Here is a 23,448-nt window from a genome sequence, read left to right on the forward strand (position 1 = left end):
CGATGGAAGAAAAAGACCAGCCGGTGGCCTCCAGCCACTGCCGGTGGTGTATGGGGATGTCTCACAAGGCATTCCCTACCCCTCTAAGGCAAAACAAAAGTGTTTGGTGCAAAACCAGACACTAAACAGTCGAGTTCGGGGATCCTGAGGCAAGGCGCGCGAGCCGAGACCTCCGGGAACTCCAAACGAACACAATCATGGATGATCACCGAGTGTTCAAACGGTGACGTCCAAGTCTTGAGGACGGTCAAAAATGGGGTGTCTACAGATACCTCCAATTGTGATAAAAAAACCACATGCAACAGTCACAAAACAATCCACTAAGAAGATATAAAGGAATTACACAGGTATACTCTCAATTACCTAGCGAATCCACACCCGAATTGAACCAACCTCTATGTGCCTCTTCCAACCCCGTCTTCACCTCGGAATTGTCTTGACGATGAGCCACTTCGGAATCCACCAAAGTGTCAGGCTCGAATTCTTCAGAATCCACCGAAGAACAGCTCTCTTTTGTGTAGAATAAACAAACAAACCTTTGATGTATACTTCTTAAACTATGAGTTGAATACTCAATGAAAAAAAACCAAAGAAAACTAGCAAAATATCCTCAGATATAAACCTTAGAATCCAAAAAGAAGATTTGAAGGACTTATCCTAGATTTGGGAGAAAACCAACTACTTATAGAAATCCAAAGTAATCCTAGTTTTGGAAGAAAACCAATTCCTTATAGAAATCCAAGAATCTGTGTTCGCGCGGTCCGCTCGAGCGTGGGACTTCCCGCTCGAGTGGGGAAAATTGTGTGATTCATATAGGCTTCATGCTGCTTCATGCTCGAGCGGAAGTTTCCACGCTCGAGTGTCGAATCACATCATCCAATACTTTTTCAGACGAAACAGAGATGCTGTGAGCTTGCAATCCCCGCTCGAGCGTCACTTTCTCCGCTCGAGCGGGACGACCAAAATTGGAAAATCTGGAAAACTAGATCCTGTTACAATCTCGGTTTTGATCCATGGAAATTGACAAAGGCACGATTCGGATTGGATTCGCATCTAACAAACTCATAGCCTCACTGAAATAAAAGGTGCGAAAACAAATACAACTGAAAGGAGTTTTGTCAAACAGGGTTGTCAAGAATAAAACCTAACATCTTTTTTTAATTCAAAAAATGCATTTTGTTGATAATTCAGAAATAAAAGTTATTAATTTTTGGTTTTAGTTATCATTCTTTAATCATACATCTTAAGGGTTAGGTCACCTGTTAAGAATGGATTAAATTATATTACTTAACCTCACTATCATAAAAAACTGACAATGTTAGGATGCATTAAATCTTCTTAACTAACACCACTACCATAGAAGATTGAAAAGATTATAAATATTATATTGTTAAAGACCAAACTTCCATTTTCTAGAATTGTCATGCCGGGACCCCCAGTGGGGCACCTCCAGCACCCCCAGGAAAAGTTACGAATCATGAAAAATCTTTTATGAAAATAATCATGAAAGTTTTGTGACTCTTGGATTACCTTGATTAGTGTGTAGTGTTTTATTCTAAGTGTAATCCAAGGGTCACAAATCTTTCATGATTATTTTCATGAAAGGTTTTTCATGATACCTAGCATTGCTGCCACACTGCTGGAAAATTCACTTTTAGCGGCGTTTAAAAAACGCTGCTAAAAGTACTAAAAACGTCACTAATTCTTTTTGTGACGTTTAGTACCAAACGTCGATGACGCAGCCGTCGCTATAACTTTATGACGTTTGGAAAACGTCATTATATTAGTAGAGGCGAATGTCCTACCTAACTGTACGTTGACGTCACTATGACATTTAGCGACGTTTTTGAAAACGCCGTCATAGACATTTATACATTTTAAATATCTAGCCGTTGGGGTGGGATATAGTGACGACGTTTAAACGCCGCCATAGCCTTTTTTTTTAATTTTTAAATTTTGTTAATTTTATATGGCTGAACAAAAAAAATACCTGTCAAACAATTATGAAAATACCCCCAGTGGGGCACCTCCAGCACCCCCGGGAAAAGTTAGGGATCATGAAAAATCTTTTATGAAAATAATCATGAAAGCTTTGTGACTCTTGGATTACCTTGATTAGTATGTAGTGTTTTATTATAAGTGTAATCCAAGGGTCACAAATCTTTCATGATTATTTTCATGAAAGGTTTTTCATGATACCTAGCATTGCTGCCACACTGCTGGAAAATTCACTTTTAGCGGCGTTTTTTAAACGCCGCTAAAAGTACTAAAAACGTCACTAATTCTTTTTGTGACGTTTAGTACCAAACGTCGATGACGCAGCCATCGTTATAACTTTATGACATTTGGAAAACGTCATTATATTAGTATAGGCGGCGCCGCCAAATGTCCTACCTAACTGTACGTTGACGTCACTATGACATTTAGCGACGTTTTTGAAAACGCCGTCATAGACATTTATACATTTTAAATATTTAGCCGTTGGGGTGGGATATAGTGACGACGTTTAAACGCCGCCATAGCCTTTTTTTTAAAATTTTTAAATTTTGTTAATTTTATATGGTTGAACAAAAAAAATACCCGTCAAACAATTATTAAGAACTAATAATTGATGTTTATTAAAATAATAAATAAACTAAGCTTGAAAACAAAATTAAAAATAAGAAACAATGCATTGCATACCTAAGAATAGCAACAATTCAAACTTTAAATACATTAATTAAAATCAAAATGGTCAAGAAGCCCAAAAAAATTAAAAAGGAATAGAAAGCACACTAATATGACTTATAATATTAAAAATGCCACTTGTCTTCCAACTATATCCAAAGATGAGCCTAAACTATATGCAACAGATGATACATTTGGAACCATACAGTACACTATAATCCAATTAAACAAGATAAAAAGAATTAGAGGGGGGAAAACGGTAAAAGAACAAGAACAAATAAAAAAAGCTTCATCATATTCCTTTAGCATCAGAACCCCAATGATCTAGTCCAAAGCGAACATACTCCTTCAAAATATTTAAACGTTCCCCAGAACTTATGTACCAGTGCCTCTACTCCTTGATTTCAGTAAATATCCAAGGCTGCAAAGAACAGCATATAATATTCATGTTTTACAAAAGCCAGAGAATTCAAACAGTAGTGTTTAAAAATACACAAACATATTATGTGGATATAAATTGCAGCATAATAAAACAAATCAAAGCAAGCCAAAGATCCAAATGCGAACCTTAATTAATGCTCCACGAGCAATCATGCATGTAGAAAGGTCAGGGCAATCAGACTTGTGCCTGTTCCAGTCTAAATATGTAAAGACATCACCATTCCCCGGGACTTGCAAAGCGTCGGGAGCCTTTCTTGCACACTGGTAAATGTATTCCCAATCAGCAAGCTTGCTATAGTGTTGCTGACGTGATCGCCCATGTATTGTTACCGCATTGGCTCCCAATTTTCCAACATCTTCAATTAACAAATCAATGCGGTTTTTTCCCTTCAGATAACCTGTTCGTACCTAGAGTAACAACAAACAACAGAATGCATATCAGTCTCAGACAAGCTCAATCATAATCAGGAAAAGAACAAATGAAGTTTCATCCATCTTGTTCTAGTTCTATGGGTTACATCCTTCTCAACCTCTCTTTCTTTATGCATAATGAATCCAAATATTGGAATGGTCATTCTTATGTATCTAGGAGCCAACAAGTTTTACTCTATTTCCATTTGTATTTCTACTTTTGCTAAAATTACACTACATATTTTGTCTGAAGCCTTACGTAACCTAGAACATTTAGATTCTAAATTCTCTCTCCACAATTTCTAGCTTAAAGTTCACTCCTATAGTCCCATTAACTAAAACAATAAAACTATATCATCTGAAAACAACATAAACTGATGGATCTTCACTTGAGACTTTTCTTTTTAAAAAGTTTACCATTTTATTAGGCATTAAACAGAAGTTAAAATTATATGAAATGTTACTCAGTACCTTGACAGTAATAGGTCTATCAATTGTACCAGAAGCTGCTTGTAGAATGCTTTTCATACGCGTTGGTTTTGTAAGAAGAGCTGATCCAGCACCTTTGTTAACAACAATATCAATTGGGCACCCCATATTGATATCGATGAAGTCCACTGTACATTCCTAATCTCTAAGTTCAACTATCCGTGCAACTGTGTCAGGATATGCCCCACATATCTGAACCCCAAACAATTCTTTAGATGAATGACGTCTTAGCAGCGCCCATTCTGAAGCTTGACCCTGTTCACATATCAAAACTACAATAATTTATGACATGATGAATACACAAAATGTTGCAGAGTAAATGGAAATGAAGGATTTAGAGAAAAGGTTAAACTGAAAGATAGGCACACACCTGGGATGAGGATTTCCCTTTACCATTTTTTGTCCATACTTGCACCACCTGTAGCCATCTCCTGAAATTCCCACATCACCATCTCGCAACTTGAAGACACTCTCAATGACTGACAATTCTGTTGCTGTAGTATTTGATCCACAGAACACTGTCCAGTCGGTAACTGTCAAGCCAGTGGCTATCACTTCACTACCACGGTTCACAGTCCCTGCCACCAAAGGGACCTAAAGGAGGGTTGAAAGTTCATCCAAGTCTTCAATGGATGCATGAGGATGGACCTGCTCCAACACAATTTCCATTAGAAAGGGGACAACAAAAGAAGATAAAATTTTGGTACCTAATGTTTGATAAGATTGCCACAGATGCAGGATATAATTTCTTACCAGGCCACCTTTATTGGAGAAGGCACAATGGCTGCCCACAAGAATGTTACCAGCAATTGTTTGCCTAAAAACTTCTACCCCAAGAACATTTGCAATCATCTCCTCAGTTTCCTGCAATTCAACATGAATACAAGTGTTATCTAATAGAAGTTTTTAAGTATTACAACATAAAAAAGAAGAGTCATCACTGCCTGTTGATGCCGACATCTACCTAAATTCAACGAAGAATCATTACCCAAACTGAATGAATTACCGTAAACTAGAAAAACTACATAATCAATGTGACAGTAGAGCAAGGAGCAATGCATGGGCTACTGGAACTAAATATTGATACCTCAAAGTAAGACCCAAATGGCACATCATGCGCCTGTTTTACAGTCTCAAACACCTAATGGAGGAGAATATAGGATGTACAGTGCATTAGTTACAGCAACAATCTAATTTCAGAGCCAAAAAAAATAAAAAAAACTAGAGAAATTAATTACAAAAACGCATATTGCCGAAAACTAATTGAATTAGGACATAAAATAAGTGGTTGCACCACCTGTTTCTTATCTGGTGACAAAACAGCATGCTGCCACTCTGTCATTGCTATATCTGGAGGGCACATAGGACTGTTACACAGGGCCCTCAATTTTATCTCTCTGACTTGGCCATCATATTCATCAGCATCATGCCACGGACCAATCTAAAATTAGCATAAAAGAAAATACAAAATATTTTAGATTAATTAGAAGCATTTTGTTAAACAGAAATTACAGTCATCCGTAGGGTTTAAATAATTCAGATACATCTCATGGCGGGGCTTGACCTTGGTTGATCATGGGCTATAAGTTTGTATTACTAGAGTACTGTGTTTATGTAAATTTCTATTCTAATTTTAGAATATCAAAATATTGATTAAATCTGACAAATTGAGGTTAAATGATTTTATATATATATAAGCATATCATTGAGTTTGAGGGGTTACTGATAATTTTAACAAATTCACTGCATAATTTGACTCTTGATGTGTAATGCTTGATAGTCCCAACACTGCTACACCACGATTGATATCGACTCGTCTTCTAATATCACTGTTTAAAACCATGCCCTAATCTTTAAGACTGATTTCAATCGTTGACTGTTTCAGAGGGCATGCATAAATGGTGAAGTTGTCGAAACAAAACTTTTACTATTAAGTTATTTTGTGGGGTGCAAAAATTATCAACTTGCAAAAGTTTAATGAAAAAGAACAACACCAACTAGAGTAACTATAAAGTCACAACTAAGCTTAGGACAACATATGTGGAGTTTCCAGTTAAATGTCCGACATTAAATTTTGATGTTAAAAATGAAACTACTGCACTCTGCTTGACTAGCAAGAAGAAACCAAATATCTTAATGGAGTACAAGCTGAAGATTGAAAACTTCTCAAATTGATCATCATGCGAAAACTATTTAACCAATCGAAAACATAAAATTTCAGAAGACAAATAAACATTATCAACATAAAATCTTGGTACTTACAGTAAGGTTAGTGTCCTTTCGGACTGAACGATACTCATTTATAAAATTTGAGTCATCATTCAACAATAGGTCAAAGAATTGCTCTGCTGTAGTTGGGAAAACATCCTAAGGGGAATTAACATAGATAATATTAACACGAAACGTAAAGAAATTAAATACTCAAGGATAGTGCAAAACAATTATACATACATTGTGTATACTAACTAAGGCTTCTTCTTGGATGAAGGGTTGGAACTTCACAGTCTTGGGCACGCTTTCTTCAGTAATCTTAGCTTGGCTTTTGCTGCTTCTAACAGGGCTGTTCTATGCACGAAGAGTAGACTGTTCCTTCTCCTGTATAACAGTAAGAATAGAACAATAAAAGAAGCTTAATAGCTATTTAAATAGTTCAGGGTCAAAACTTAACAAAAGTAAAGGTACAATGTCAAGGGCAAGGACTTGCAAGCAGCCCTAACCTAATTCAAGCAGAGGAACCATGAGTATCATTTCACATAGTTCAGAAGATTACCAAATATAATTCCACTACTCATATGTACCAAATAAATGGTATATCTCATGTGTAACTAATAATAACTTGAAGGCTGATTTATGAGGATATTCATGTTTGCCCTGTTAATTACAGAAGCTAGGAAAGGTGGACTAGATACAATACAGACCAAACCTTTGTGGCTTCTTTCATGCTTCAGCATTAGTGCCCCTAGATTCTAACCTTGTAACTTAAACATAAAATCAATAAGAAAATACTAACCTAGTTTTATGTATATAAAGTTTTCCACATTTGAACTCACAAGTTCTTCGTGTAAGTAATTTCCATTACATAGTATTTGGCATCTTATTTTTCACATGGCCAATTCCAACAACCCAACAACCAAACAAGGAGTTTTCATTTTAATTTATTTAGCGTATTCTTTTCTCTTATTTCTATCCTCTTCAACTCCCTCTCCCCTTTCGTTCTCTTTTTTTTTTTATTTACTAATTTATTTAGTTTCCTAGTTGTCCTAGTTTTTCTCCTTGTTCTTTGATAATATAATATGATCTATTTCAAATTTATTTATTTATTTGAAGGGTTTGGTTTTTGTTGCTCATTTTGGATGGTTTCGGTGTAAATATTTGGGCAAAAAATCAAAGCAGCTATGTAAATCATGAGAAACAATTACAAATTCTGCTCATTTTAGCTAATGAGGATGAAGGATTCTCTATATCTATAATTAATTTTGGCTTATAGGATTGAGAGACACAACTGCAGTTTCTACAAAATCCTTCTCAATTAAGAGAACCAACCCCAACCAACCTGATCTCAACTTCATTTTGAACGTGATTTTAGTTTTGTTCATATGATCATATCATAATCAATTTGTACATGATTTCATTTTTTAAGAACTAAATTTGGCCATTTTGGTTTTGGGCTTGGCACTAACTAAAACTAACCCGAAACATGATGAGCAACTATAGTCACATCTCATGCATATAAATCTTAAAAGGGTCCTAGCAAGGAAGAATTATATATGAGAAGCACATACACGAATATGGACACGTGACACGATACAAACACACCAACACATCAATTTTAGAAAAATGCAGGGCACCACATGTGGGAGATGCACACAAGTATACAAGTTTATAGATATTTATTATATGTCATATATACCAATATTTCATTCAAAGATAATAAAATACAACATAATATTAATTCCTAATGTTTGAAGGATAAGGGATTAATAGATATAAATTACATTGCTTTTCTTTTATCATTGTATCCTCTAAGTTATTTGTTTAGACTTATAATGCGTTTCCTATGTGTCTAACACATGTTAGGAAGTGTCCAATGAATGTGTGTCAAATACATGTCAAACACGAACGTGCACCTTCTTAGACATGTCCATGCTTCTTAGAATTATATTATTTCAATTAAGATTCTAATAAAGAAAGAGGAAAACTAAACCAATCAATATGATAAGCCAACGTGTCTTATGTAGGCTTTGCTTAGAATATTGTTTTAAATAAGTGAATGCAAACAAACACCAACACTTCTAAGAAACTCATGGGACTCTTCCCAACCTTTGTCAGACACACCTCAAAATTGTTACACCTACGGCTACGTCAATGTCACAATTGAGTTAAGAAAAAGAAAAGAGATGAACTTAACTTTTCCCCAATTTTCCAAATATTCTTTTTGAAAAATCTCACCAGGGAAAAGACAAACTAATATTTCCTCTTGGAAATGTTTCAGACATTAAGTCTTCCCTGTATATTTCACCATCTCTGGAGCTCTCAACTTAACTAATTATTATATGGGCCGACAGAGTCAGGTTGTGGAAGCAGGGAAGAAGAAAAGAAAATGACAACTGCATGGGTTGAAGTCCTGAGCAATAGTACAGCCACTCGACTGCCTTGGCACACTTGTGATAAGAACAACACTACAATCGAATTTTCAAATCCCTGACTAAATGCAGCCAACACAGCCACAGAGCTTTCTGATATCTTATGAAGTTCTGATGCTAATATTAGCTAGAAGCATAGAAAATAACATAGTTATCATGCACAATCCCCCTATAACAGTATGCACAAAATGTTACTTTGTAATTTAAATCAGAGACCCGTGTCAAAATCTCCATGTCATAACTAGAATTAAACTAGCATGCATTATAGAATTCAATAACTACAGTGTTCAAACAAAATCATCTAAGAGAGAACCATAAACTAATTAGGTGATTTGCCAATGTTATTAATGTGTATTAACGGTGCCATCAAAATTGCATTTCAATGTTTTTCTTTAAGGTCTTTCAGCCTTCAAGGTCCTTCAGCTTTCAAGGAATTTCCATACAGTTAGAACATAGAACTTTTCTTGATTGTTCATGCTCCAAAGAGAGAATTTGGACTCTTTTCACACCTAAACTAAATGCCAAGAACAAACGAATAGTGGAGTGTGAAGTAAGGTATAGGAGAAATGCATATGATAATAAAAAGAGAAAGCAAATACAATCAACACGAAAAAGATGTAGATCATCTTATATTTACCCAACAATAATATCCCCATAAGAAATTTAATACTTCATACACATCAAAGCAAGCTCCCTATCCCCAAATACATTGCGTTTAAAATTAAAGGCCAGAACAAATAACTAGAAACTAAACATCATCCATATGTTATCCATAAGAAATGATTTTAAATTCCTTTTGTTTTTTTTTTTGTTTTTTTTTTGGTGTGATAACACAATTTTCATCTAAAATTTTCTGCAGAGAGCCCAAAAAATGACAGTTTCAAGGAAATCAAAATAACATTTTGTTTGTCAAAGTCACAATTAATGATATGCATAAAATTCGCACTTACCCTAAAACCCCAAACACTAGTTTGGCCAAGTATCCAAGAACAGTCAAGGCCCATGCAGTCTCCGCCTGAATGAATCAAGCAGCAAAGTCAGGAGACAAAATCAGATCTCTCTTCTTTTTCTTTTTTCTTTTTTCAAATAGAAATTAGTTTGACAAAAAGAAACATCAAAAATAATATTGTCAGATTTTTAAAAATTACCTCTACACCCAAAAAAAGATAAAACCATATAAAAATGATGAGTGTTTTTTATTTTTTCATTTCTTTCATCAAATTCGTTTTTAGTTTTATTGAAATTTTTTCAGAAAACATTCTAAAAAACTGCTTTTGAAAAAATGTGCAAGTCAGCACATTAAAAAAATTTCAAACCATCACCTTTTCACCTTGAGGATACATCTCTTCTAAAGCCTTTACATCTTCTTCCAGAAGAAGCAGCTCCTACAAGGTTAAGAATAAGTCAGTACCCGATTCCAATCTATCTAACCATGGATACATAGACAAGTCAACCAACAATGTAAACTTCAAATTTCATTAAAAATTATGTAATTTCTACAAACCCTAAACGCCCGTAAGCATATAATAGCAATTGGAAAAAAAAGCAGGAAACCTTGTAATTGTAATTATCAATTGTTATGTCTTAAATGAAAACAATCTTGTAGTTGGATCATGATTCATGACATTAATTTCTGATGCAAACATTTTAACAGAAGAAAAGAAGCTTTTACAGATCTCAGAAACGATATTCAAATTCAACATATTGTATCTTAGACCATACATCATCTGTAAAACCAACCTTGGGCTGAAGTACACCAAATTATAAGATGTACCAATTTTCTTGCTTGTCTTAGGGTGGACTTAAACCATGGACCTTCCCTTTTAGCCATGGCAAGGCACCCTTCAGCTAACAATACTGATAAAGGTCAATACCTTTTCTACTGCCTTTACATTTTTACGCCACTTCCTTCCCTTTGAGCCACTCTTTTCGTCCTGACGAAGCGCATCAGCTGCTTTATTCAATTCTCTTGCCTTCTTACCTAGTTCAGTTGCTTCCTACAAATTATCGAGTCAATTGCCTATAATCAACTTGAACATGCAAATAACCATTACGTTGATACAGAAGGCAGAAGTAGGTAATTTCATATGGATACATAAAGCACAATGAAAAAGGTACCTTAATATACTGTGAACGAGTGATAATAGCATTTGGACGCCGAAAGAATGAAAAGATAAGTCCCAATGGCAGACAAGCAATGCCCACACCGCCAAATATCTGGGTAGGACAACAAGAGCTCAATAGTAAAATACAACATTCTTGGAAAACAGACATATTGTTAGTTCAATAGTGTCCAGATCTAACAGGTCATTTTGAACCAGGGTAATTTAGGGTTTAAAACAAGGTAATAAAAAAACAGAGAGTAAAAAATAAAAAACACTAGTTGAAAAATCAGTTCTGGGGATCTGGGGAAAATAAATGAGATGTGTAAAACACTGATTGATCAATCCAAACTGAACAATAAAAAATAGAGATTAAAATTCTTCAAAACATTGATTGAAAACCCTAGGAGAAGAATCGACGAGAAGGAAGAACTTGAGAGAGAGAGAGGGAGAGAGAGAGAGATATAGAGCTTGAGATTTTCTGAAGCGATGGTGCTCACCTTGGTAGATGATGGTGCTCACTCTCCTCGCCGGACGAATCTGAGATTGAATCACCGAGCTTTGAAATCGAGAGAGAACTTCGAAATCGCCGAATGAATCTGAGATTGAATCACCGAGCTGAAGAAGGTTGAACTTCGAAATCACATTCAATCGATCAACAGATCTTCAATCAATCTGATCTAAGAATGATAAAGTAGACAAAACCTAGCATACCTGAATCGAATGATTTCAGTAAGAATCATCTTCAATCGAACTTGAATGTGAGAAGATAGAGACGAGACTGATCAACACTTACCATGAAGAAAGACCTGCGACCTCGAACACGAACTTGAGATGGCACATTATGATCTGCGAATCGACGATCTACGAATGCTTGAATCGAATAAACGAAGGGGTGAATCGAATACTTGAAGAGAAGGGTTGCAGATTAATCGATTAATAAATGAAGGGGTTTGAATTGAGAGAAACGAAAGGGTTTGAACCAAGAGAGAGTGAAATCAAGGGTATAGTGAGAGCGAGAGAGAGAGAGAGAAAGAGAGAGAGAGAGAGAGAGAATAGGCTATTTATGTTTAAAAAAAAAAGTGAAAAACATTTGAAGGCGCTTTCGGAAGTTAAAACGGTGTCGTATTAGTCAATAAGAATGCGACGTTTAAAAAAACGCCGTAAAAAATTAAAAACAGAGGCGTTTTTTTAAATGCCGTCAAATCAACGCCGTTAATTATTACTTTTCTTGTAGTGCCAGCACCCCCAGCTCAACGTGGAAGCTGTGCAAGACTTGAAAATAAATAAATAAATAAATTTGGCCAATCAGACCTCACTGGAGGTCCTAGGGGTCACCCCAGTGGAGATTTGATGCATTTTTCTTTCTAGAATTTTTTCTATTTTAATATTTTTATATACTTTTCCTGATGAAATATTTTTTAAAACATTTTTTATTATACAGGTGAATATGCTTTATTTTTAAATGACATTTTGTAATTTTTTTTTTAAATTTTTAAATGCTCTTTATTTTTTTATATTTGTTGTTTTTCTAAAAATTATAAAAATATAAATAATTTCATAATATTAATCAACAAAGGAATTTTATTTTTTAAATTATATTTCATGGATTTTTTTTGTTTATTTTTAAATGCTCTTTCACTTTCAATTATTGCTTTCAATTATAATTAAACTACATGGTGTAAGGAAAAATATATATATAAAGAAAATCATAATATTAATCAACAAAGAAATTTTATTTTTAAAATTACATTTTATGGATTTTTTAAATGTCCTTTATTTTCAATTATAATTAAACTATATGGTAATGAATCTAAAAATTATAACAAATATAAAAATAAAGGGCATTTAAAAATTAAAAAAAAAATCACGAAATGTTATTTAAAAATAAAGGGCATTCTCTTATATAATAAAAAAATGTTTAAAAAAATATTCCATTATGAAAAGTATCTATCTATCTATCTATCTATATATATATATATATTATATAAGGAAAATGGAGTTTCTAACTCACAAGTTTTGTGGGAGTTCTAACATCCCAATCTTAATTTTCTAAATTTTTGATTTAAAAAAAAAAACTTCAGCATTTATTAACTTTTTCCAATCTACATGCTTTTTGAGAAATTTGGTCAAAATCCCCTCATTAGTAGTTATTAACTTTTTCTAATCCGCATTTCTTTTGAGAGATTTGGTCAAAACCCCCTCATAATAAAACTTAAAAAAACCTTAACATTTATTAATTTTCTCAATCCAGATGCCTTTTAAGAGATTTAGTCAAAACTCTCTCATAATAAAACTTTAATGCATTAAGGACAAGCATAAAAAACATTTCCTTGAAAAATCTAACACATATCATTATTATCAATATATATATAAATAATTATAAATACAGCCCGTGCATACATTACAAGAAAACACATTTTTGGCAACCATTTTTGGCTACCAAAACAAATTTAGTCGCCAAAAGTGTGGGAATTGGCTACCAAAATTAATTTTAGTCCGCAAAAGTCAACTTTTTAGCTACTAATTTTTTTTCGTAGGGGAATGTTCATTATTGGTGACTAAAAAAAATTTAGTAGCTAAAAATATTACAATTGGCGACTAAAAAAAATTTTAGTAGCTAAAAATATCACAAATGGCGACTAAAAGAAATTTAGTCTGCAAAAATGCCAGAAATTGGCGACAAAAAATAATTTTGGTCGCCTTAGGTATAGATTTGGCTACTAAAACCTTTAGTCAGCAAATGTAAAATAAAAAATTAATTTTTGTCTTTGGTGACTAAAAATTTAGTCACCAAAAGTTGATTTTCAGCGACCAAAAATACTTTCAGTCGCCGTAGGTATAGATTTGGCTACTAAAACCTTTAGTCGGCAAATGTAAAATAAAAAACTTAATTTTTATTAATTTTTCTCCTTTTCCTTATATTTGCCCTAGCCCTTTACAGATGTTCTCTCTCTCTCTCTCCCTCTCTCTCGCGGTCTGAATCTCTCAATCCTTTCTTCTTCATGTTCTTCTCAATCCCAATCTGGTGATTCGGGCGGACTTTGCAAATGGAGTCTCACGGCGCCGGACTACGACATGTTCTGGTGCTCGTTTTTTGCGTCGCCGGCATTTGGTCGGGTTGTATTTGCCAAGGGGTCCTTCAAGAGACCGTGTAAGTCCTCTCTCTCTCAGCTCTAATTTGATCTCTGGTCTTTCTCTCTTTTGATGTGGTTGAGAATCTACATCAGGTGCGTAGATGTTTGTGGGGTAGGAGAGTGTATCATTGATCTGGTCTGTCTTTGGGTTGGGTTTTGCTGCAGTGGGCTCCTGTTGTATGCTGATATGGGATTGGGACAGTTGGATGGTTTGATCTAGTCTGTCTTTGGGTAGGAGAGTGTATCATTGATCTAGTTTTGCTGCAGTGGGCTCCTGGTAAATCTGGGTGGTCTAGCTTAGGATAGTAGTTTAGCTCTGCTTCTGCTCCTGGTAATCAATCAAACTTAACTTAACTAAAAAGTAGTGAAAGTTTATTGAGTCACCTAAGTTGATTTTTATTTTTTGTTTTTTGATTTCTTCTTCTGATGAATCTAAGATGATACATTTAATCATATTAGTTCTATTATTTCATATTTGAAATGTTTGCTTCAAAGACCATGACAACTGGATCTCTGGGTTTAATTACAATACTTGTTTGTTCCCTGTAGAGTTCGAAGATGATCCTCACCTTTATGTGTTGAAGCCAATAAAATATATAGGCATTGAAGTATGGCAAGTAAGAATTGTGCCTCACATTTGAATAGAAATCAAAATTCTGTTTTATGAAAAATGGTTGCAATTGTATTGGTTGGGTTATTTTCACACATTTTTAAGGTTTTTAAAATTCAGGAAATGTGCCTGTAAAATTCTTTGAACATGTTTTTGGGGGAAATTAGTTTATTCATGAAATTGTATTAAGGGGAAAAAATTGAGTTCAAGTCTGAAAATAATTATCTAGTTTAATACTATATAAGTTAGATGAAAATGTATGTAAGCCCATTAATTTCATCTAATTAGAGCTACTGTGTTGGATGATTTATTAATAATAGAGGATGAAATGATTGATAACCATAGAGATGTGGACAGCAAAGTAGGTTTATTTTCTGTCAGGTTGTCATAGGTTTTCTATTATTTAGATGGTTTTATATATATTCTATCAACATAATTGTCTAACAGCTATTTTGGTCACTTTTATTACAGTTAGTTAATTGAAATAGTTCATTTATTTGCTTGCTTGGTTTATTAGCCTCACATGTTTATTTCCTACACAAGTTTGTTATATTTCTTCATATTGAATAGAGCTTGCAGGCTCATGTGTTGAGGTCTTGCTAACATATTGAACTTTGAGCATTTACATTGGATTAAGAATTTTAAATTTATTTTAAAATGCATTTGACTGATAGTGTAATAGGTATTTTTTGATGGCACAAAACATTGTCATTAATTTCTCTCCCGAGCAAGCGATGTAGTAGTAAGAATTTGATGCTCATGTTTATTTTTCACAACATATACTCAACTGTTAGAGTGAGTCTTTTTGTTGTACTGTGCTATTTTAGCACTGCTAGAGCTTACACCAAAATACTTCATTACTGAAGAGGCTATGGTTTGTATGCAGAGACTAGCATCTGATTTCCTTTCAAACTACATATTCTTAGCTGTTGGAAGAGTTGGTTCAAGTACTGATTTGATTGTTCAAAGAGTTGAATTTGTTCATGACTCTGACAAGAGAAGCCACCGCATGGACCTTCTTCATGCACAAATGACTAACAGCATTCATGGCAAGGTAATATGCGAAGTGCTTTATGTATCATTCAATTTGGATTTACCTGTGGAATGGAGTCCATGTTTTGATACTAATCATATTAGTTCTATTATTTCATATTTGAAATGTTTGCTTCAAAGACCATGACAACTGGATCTCTGGGTTTAATTACAATACTTGTTTGTTCCTTGTAGAGTTCGAAGATAATCCTCACCTTTATGTATTGAAGCCAATAAAATATGTAGGCATTGAAGTTTGGCAAGTAAGACTCATGACTCTCTATTATTAAAGTATTGTTATTTCTTCTAATTGGGTCTATGATTTTGCACTTTCTGATTCAAGCTGAGTCTGTGAACCTCTGTTGTTATGAAGTAAAAAGGTTGCAATGCTTCATTGTCAGTTTCAAGACTTTGGCCAATTTTATTGATTTTTTATTTTTTTGAAAAAGTTGTTCTTGTCATCGGTTTGAAACCCATTTTTCTTTTCTTTTTTTCCAAAAAGGAAGAAGAAAATGCTGACCCTATTTGTTTTGAACTTTTCTAATCTCGATTGTGTTAATCTTTACCCATTATGTTGTTGTGAAATGTATCAAAGCAACATTTTTGCATAATTTAGCAAAGCAACATATTTCCATTTTTGTATGATTGGAAGGAAGTTAAAAAAGAACAGTGCAACCCTTGATATTGTTAATTTTGGTGAAGAAGATGAGGGGAAAACAGAAAAGCTCAAAGCCCTTCTTGCTGCTGTAAACAATAATGACAGTAGTCACATTGTTCATGTTCCTGCTGGTCCAAATGCTCTCTCTGATATTCTGATAAGGTTGCTTGTCACTCCTTCATCTATGTTTGCTTGCATTGATATCAAACTTAATTCACATGAGTTGCTTCTTTTCTTTTCGTTTCTTTTTTTTGGCAGTACTCCTATTTTGTCAGGAACTAGGGTTTCACTACGCACATAGCGGTTTCAAACAACCTATAATCAGGTAAGCAACTTGTCCTAGCTTTGGAACGGTCACTATGGATTCCGAATATGCACTAGGTCGAATGGTCAAAAAGGATGCCTCGGTAAAATCGGGGTTTGTGTTCCCATCGTGGCAGAGCCCACAACCGATCAGCCTTATGGCACGCTTGGCAAAGCGAGCCTCCGGCAAACCGTTCAGGAATAGCATACGGCAAACACAGTGTCCTAGGCGCACCAATGCACATGCAATGCAAAGAAACACATAAATGTAGTCAAAATAAGATATCATGAGTTCGAGCCAAGTTCTCTAACTCCCCAGCAGAGTCGCCAGGAACTGTAGACGTCCCCAAACGTCCTGGGAGGGAATCCCGTTTTGTTCATTTGAGGCTCACTACAGTTCAGGACTCAAAGTCACGGTCTTGTATCTAATCTCGCAGAGTACAATGCAAGACCGATCAATCGCCAAAGAGTCCAAATCCGGCAAATCGTTTTTGAAAACAGATTTTTTTTTGAAAAAAGTGCCAAACATGGACTGCTTTGCCAGATACAGAGTCGCCACCTAAATATTTTATATTGTAGGAAATTTAGGAAACCCTGACTCGTGCCTAAGGCCACGTGTCCGTCATCACCAAAGTTGTCTCGGCTCGGGAACTTGGGTACGATTGGGGAAGGTCATTTCGTGAGCACCCCCGCTCGCTCGATCAAAGATCGGCCTCTACTAACTATGATATCGAGTTTTGAAAACATTATGCATTCTTATTCCGGTTATTAGCCTAGATTTACTATGTGATGCGCACAACATAAAAGTATAGACTGGATTGCCCGAATTGTAACAAAACATCTCATGTTTGTTTATTTGAAAATGGTTTGATGGTGCTACTCGTAAGTAGGCTAAGACGTGGATTTGCCACCCTCGGGTGGGCTTAGAAAAACATGATGATTTGCCACTCTCAAGTGGGCTTAAAACTCAGAATTGATGAATTGTTCCAATCCAAATAACCCAACCTTCACCCACAGGCATTCAGGCAGTTATATCACATAAGCAAGTAGCCTCATGGTAAGCATGCTATCATGACAGTCACTCACAAACATACAAGGATGCTAAAGCATAAATACTTACCGAGTACTCCAAGCCAAAACAGAAACTATGTTAGAAATCAATGCATGATCCTAACTATACAGAAATGCCTAATGCAATACATGCAAAAAATGCAACTACAATAGGCTCGGCTATTCTAAACATGGCATATGATGATGCTACAGCTAACACGTATTCAACTTTGGAATTGAAATACAATACAGTTAGTATGATGCGCCGAGCCCGGTGCATGCAAGACAGATGAATGAATGCAAACATACAAGTATAAGTATGCTAATTGAAACATGCCCTAATCTAACCATCATAAGCTGGTAAATAAAAAGGAGAAAGACGTGGGGTTGGAAGACATACATCACACACACGCACACTTATTACAATTGTGCCCTCGCTCGGAGGGTTCGAATAAATAAAACAAGCCGCCTAATTAACTAACTCACGAGCTAATTAATTATTACAAAACCGAATTAATAACTAGCTACAACTAATTATTACACAACTACTAACTAACAAGTAAGCAGTAAATGAATGCTATTCCAACTCTGTTTGGAGAAGAGGAAGGTATGCATGCTCGCTTCCGTTCTTCGCCTCGAAACATCTTCTGGTTGCTCTTTAGAGGCTCTGTTTGTAGGGTGTCTTCCAGTGTTTGTTGTTGGAACTTACCAAAACACTACTGGGGAATTCACCAGTGGCCTGCCGGCCAAGAAAGGAGAGGTGCCGGTCAACAACAGGGCACTGCCGGCCAAGGGTGTGACACTGCCAGCCATCAGTGGTGCACTGCCGGCCACTGGTGTGCTGTGACACCAAGCTGCAACAAAGCACAAAATAGAGAGAAAGGAGGGTCTCCCAAGGGCATGTATGCACTATGCCACCCCATATCGCCTCAAAACATCAAGGGATAGGCCTAGTCGGATCCACGACCATCAATCACGCATCCCGATGCATGATGGCCAAAGATCCAACTTGTGCAAATCAATATGAAAATGAATGCACAAATAAAGCAAGTGAAGCCTAGAATTCTATCATGAATCATCAAGAGCTTCGGCGACCAAGAATTGAGACACGTTCCATCACTCGGAGTATGAAATGCCCCTCGTTTCTCGTGCTCGGATTAACACTTAATCCAAACAATGCAACACGTAAGCATGGCAAACATGCAATATGAACAACCTGACAAGGCTAATGACATGCAACAAGCACATATGCACGATGTGAGGTAACAACCTTGGACAACATGATAAAATGCAACATGAACATGCAACAACATGTAATGAGGCTAGCATGTGACAACATGCAAAGATGGAGCAAGCATACAATAATATGCAAGACAGCATGCGACAACATGCAAAGGGATGGGCTTAAACTAATGTGGGCAGCTCTTAACTAAGCCCAAATCAGTGGCCAAAAGTGATGAATTGATGGCATGAAAAGCATGAAATGGCAAGGCAAACATGTATGTCAAGTGGCTCAAGTATTAAGGCACAAAGAGGACAACTCTTAAGCACACTTAAGGAGCAGCAAACACGGATGTATGACAATGAGGTAAGCTTTGAAATCCCATGTAAAGTGATGCCAAATCAAATCAATCATGCAAGCATAGCATGTCATGATGCTCAAAGCTCAAGGTAAGCAAAGAGACTTAAGCCACAGCCATACAAGGCAAGCCCCGAGGGGCCAATGGGATCTAAAATAGTCCTAGGGCAGGTCCAAACAAGACCAAAACCAAGCTCAAAGCTAGCCAACACAAGCTAGGACACAAGGCTAAAACATAGGACATGCAAGGCTACAAAAGAGGCAATGCACTACACCTATTAGAACCAATCATGACATGACTTGGACAACATAAAATAGAGTTATATTATGGTATAAAAAGACCAAAAATACACTGAAGTGATGAGCCAAAGGCTTAGGCTTAATGGCATGCACAAAGGTCCATTCTTGAGGCATAAAGCACAAGCTCTATAAAGCATTCAAAGCATGTCAAATGCAAGTGTATGACAACATTTCATGGACTGAAATAGCATGTGAAATGAGGACAAGGCATGCAAACATCACATGTATGGCATGGTAGGGGCCTCAAAACCCAAGACTAGCCTAAGCATTTACACTGTAGCAATACAAAGCAAGAGTGATATGGCCATGGCAGCCCAAAACACTCCTAGGACAGCCCAAAATAAGCATAAAATCATGTTAGAGCAAAGCCAAAATATGGTAGGATGATGAGTCAAAGCATCATGCACAAGAGGCTAGTAAACAAGATTTGTTCTACGCCTATATGGAGCATGCAAAGGATGATCAAACCAACTATGGATAAGGTCATGCCATGCCAAATGATGACCAAATACATGCTGAAATGTAAACCAAACAAGCTAACATGACATGGCAAAGCATGAAGCATATGAAGCTAGTTTAGGGGATTTACACTACAAGTGCATCATGCAAGCATGGAGTGACAAAACCAACCCAAAAAAGACTCATGGCATGGTAAAACATCATCAAAAACCCACTGAAATGGACTCAACACAAGCTAAGCACACATGCTACTTTGATGAGCTATGAATGGAGTTACACAACACATACTAGATGCATGCAAAAAGTGACCAAACCAGCCATGGACAGGGCCAAGGCAGGTCTTAAAAGTCACAAAAATATGCCTGAACCAAGCCTCAAAAATGCATGGAGAGATGGTCCTTTGGAAGGCAAAAAATGCAAGCAAAGAGGAACCAAAAGAGAGGGGGCCACCCCCTCTGATTAAGGACCTCAAAACCACACCTTTACCACTGAAAATCCGCTGGATTTCAGTGGTAGGAAGGCCAAACCAAGGCTAGCTCGGAGGCCTTAAGGCATGGCTTAAAAAAAAGCCAAACAAAGCATGCAAGAGGGCTACACACCCCTAACAGCAAAATGACCTTAAACAAACTTAAAAGGGACTTAAATACAAGACTTTTTTCAGTTATAAGCAAAGCCTAAATCAATATGCAAAGAGGGCTAAAGCAAGGTGCAAGAAAGTGCAAAAATGGGAAAAATACTTACCCTTGAAGACCCTCTTCGAAACCAACAACTTCAGGGGGTAGAAACACACTTTTAGACCTCAAGAAGACCTCCCAAGAAGCTTTGTCCAATGGTGGTGGTGTACCTCTAGGTGTTGTAGTGTAAAAGTGCAAGGAAATCCAACTTCAAAACACAAAACTCCAACAATATAGAGAGAGAGAGAGAGAGAGATTTTTCTCTTCAAAAATGGTTGAACCCTGATATAGAGGGAGCCCTCTTTCTTATATAGAGGAATGCAAAGCCAAAGCTTCTTCAAGAAGCTTTCCAAGGGCTTCATCCCTCCATACACGTGTATGGAGGGGAGCAAACAAAAATCCAGCTGGCTCAAAAGATCTGGAGGAAAACCAGCTGAGACAGGGGGGGTGCCGGCCATCATCAATGGCCGGCAGTGTCTCACTGATGGCCGGCAGGGCATCACCAATGGCCGGCAGTTCCATGCCATGGCCGGCGGTATCATGCCATGGCCGGCAGTGAACCAAAAGGTCCACTAAGAGAGGACCCAGCCAAGGTCCAAGAAAGGGGCAGAAAGGATACAAGGTCCGGGAAGCTCGAACCGGTGACGTTCTGCCGCGACAGTCGAGTACTCAGCGAGCAATCGAACTAGTTGTTGGGTGTACTTACAAGCACAACCAAGTCTTGAGGACGGTCGAAAATGGTGTGTCTACAGTTTCCCCTCTTTGATAGAACTCAACAGTCACAAAGTGACGGGAGTTAGTGTCAAAGCCCAGAGACGACCCATTTTTGACAAGGCCGAAGACTCAGACAATCAATCAATATAGGCATGCAGAGATGCGCCCGGAGGCTGGGGAAAAATGCAAACGGTATGCAAGATGCAAGAGCATGACTAATAATCATGCCAAGAATGCTGTAATGAAGCAAATCAATGCAACAGTTTTAAGCAAGTAGAAACCAAGCTACATTACAATGCAGAAAGGGTGTAAGAGAATTACTGCAATTCTCACTGCGAATACAGTGTGCATGTATGATAGATACACAAAGCGAGAGTGTGTGATTGATATACAAAGTGAGCATGTGTGGTAGATACAAAAAGCGAATGTGTGATAGATACACAAAGTGAGCATGTGATAGATACACTATATGAAGCAAAATGTGATAGATACACTAGCTGAGCGCGTGATAGATACACTAAGCGAGTGTGGTGAGCACAGTGTGATAGGTACAAAGCGAGTGTGTGATAGATACACTATGTGAACAAAGTGTGATTGATACACTAAATGAATGAAGTGAGCAAAGTGTGATGGATACACAAAAGGCAAACACAAAGCGTGATAGGTGCACTAAGTGAACAAGTGTGATGGATACACAATAGGTAAACACGAAGTGTGATCGATGCACTAAGTGAACAAGTGTGATGGATACACTAAAGGTGAACACAAAGTATGATAGATGCACTTAGTGAACAAAGTATGATTGATATACTAAAGGTGAACACGAAGTGTGATAGATGCACTTAGTGAACACGTATGATTGATATACTAAAGGTGAACACGAAGTGTGATAGATGCACTTACTGAACAAGTATGATGGATATACTAAAGGTGAACACGAAATGTGATAGATGCACTTAGTGAACAAGTATGATTGATACACTAAATGTGAACACGAAGTGTGATAGATGCACTTAGTGAACAAAGTATGATGGATATACTAAAGGTGAACACGATGTGTGATAGATGCACTTAGTGAACAAGCATGATAGATATACTAAAGGTGAACACGAAGTGTGATAGATGCACTTAGTGAACAAGTATGATGGATATACTAAAGGTGAACACGAAGTGTGATAGATGCACTTAGTGAACAGGTATGATTGATATACTAAATGTGAACACGAAGTGTGATAGATGCACTTAGTGAACAAGTATGATTGATATACTAAATGTGAACACGAAGTATGATAGATGCACGTAGTGAACAAAGTATGATTGATATACTAAATGTGAACACGAAGTGTGATAGATGCACTTAGTGAACAAGTATGATGGATATACTAAATAAATAAAGTGTGATTGATACACTAAATGAATGAAGGTGTGTGACAGATACACAAAAGTGAATATGTGCGTGATAGATACAGAAAATGAGAATGTGTGTAATAGATACACAAAATGAATGAAGTGTGATTGATACACTAAATGAGTGAGAGTGTAATAGATACACAAAGTGAATGAAGTGTGATTGATACACTAAATAAATGATCTTAAACGGAACTTCTTTGAATGAACCGTACATACAATATCGTACACGACTAAGAAAGAAATTTGATAGGTACAATGCATTACAATGCATGATGCTTAAGGAAAGCAATAAATGGACAAAGCGGCGCTTTAGAAAGCACCTCATGAGGTGAGTGGCGGTGAACCGCTCTTCTCCGACGAGGATCTCCCCTTGTGCTCTTCGAACACTTACCTTCAACTTACAGTACAAAGGCTCTGAAATACTGACAAGGATTCTTCACGTAGAACACTTTGGATGCTGCCTTTCTTCCTGATCATATTCACAACTTTCCCTATTCTCCAACGGAGTGACAGACTAGGTTGGTTCAGTATCCAAAATTGAGGTGCATACACGCTATCTCAACCTATGGGGCTTCCTTACAGATTTCAAGTCGGGGACACACCCCTGGGTATTTAAACCAGACTTTAGTCCCGAAAATCCTGAACCTTTACGTTCTAGGCATCAACCATTCGAACTCTAGTTTCCACCGTCACAGTTGGTCTCCTAAGAACTCATTGCAAACACGGCCAAGATGTCCCTGACACGAAACGGTACTCGAGGAGAGCACTT

The 23,448-nt window shown here is 36.6% G+C and overlaps 1 protein-coding gene and 1 long non-coding RNA gene across 3 annotated transcripts; one reads left to right on the top strand and one right to left on the bottom strand.

The window, feature by feature from the left end:
- Nucleotides 1–2,774: 2,774 nt before the first annotated feature.
- On the bottom strand, nt 2,775–7,481 carry LOC114259055 (tRNA-dihydrouridine(47) synthase [NAD(P)(+)]-like). Of its 2 annotated transcripts, XM_082873164.1 has the most exons (8): nt 6,460–7,481; nt 6,271–6,375; nt 5,303–5,449; nt 5,096–5,149; nt 4,379–4,872; nt 3,991–4,263; nt 3,235–3,516; nt 2,775–3,088 (listed from the first exon to the last, which is right to left on the bottom strand). In XM_082873164.1, the coding sequence occupies exons 6-8, from the start codon at nt 4,114–4,116 to the stop codon at nt 3,059–3,061; spliced, it is 438 nt and encodes a 145-aa protein (XP_082729290.1). In that variant the 5' UTR covers nt 4,117–4,263; nt 4,379–4,872; nt 5,096–5,149; nt 5,303–5,449; nt 6,271–6,375; nt 6,460–7,481; the 3' UTR covers nt 2,775–3,058. The 2 variants fall into 2 exon arrangements, 1 of the variants encoding a protein (XP_082729290.1); XR_014331880.1 differs by lacking the exon at nt 6,271–6,375.
- Nucleotides 7,482–13,760: 6,279 nt separating this feature from the next.
- Nucleotides 13,761–16,095, top strand: LOC145792482 (uncharacterized). The gene is made up of 3 exons (XR_014331881.1): nt 13,761–13,907; nt 15,387–15,554; nt 15,728–16,095. It is a non-coding gene; the product is annotated as an uncharacterized LOC145792482 (long non-coding RNA).
- The last annotated feature ends 7,353 nt before the right edge of the window (nt 16,096–23,448 follow it).

This window comes from Camellia sinensis, chromosome 6, assembly GCF_055761805.1.
Source record: "Camellia sinensis isolate YWXY chromosome 6, ASM5576180v1, whole genome shotgun sequence".
Lineage (NCBI taxonomy): Eukaryota > Viridiplantae > Streptophyta > Magnoliopsida > Ericales > Theaceae > Camellia > Camellia sinensis.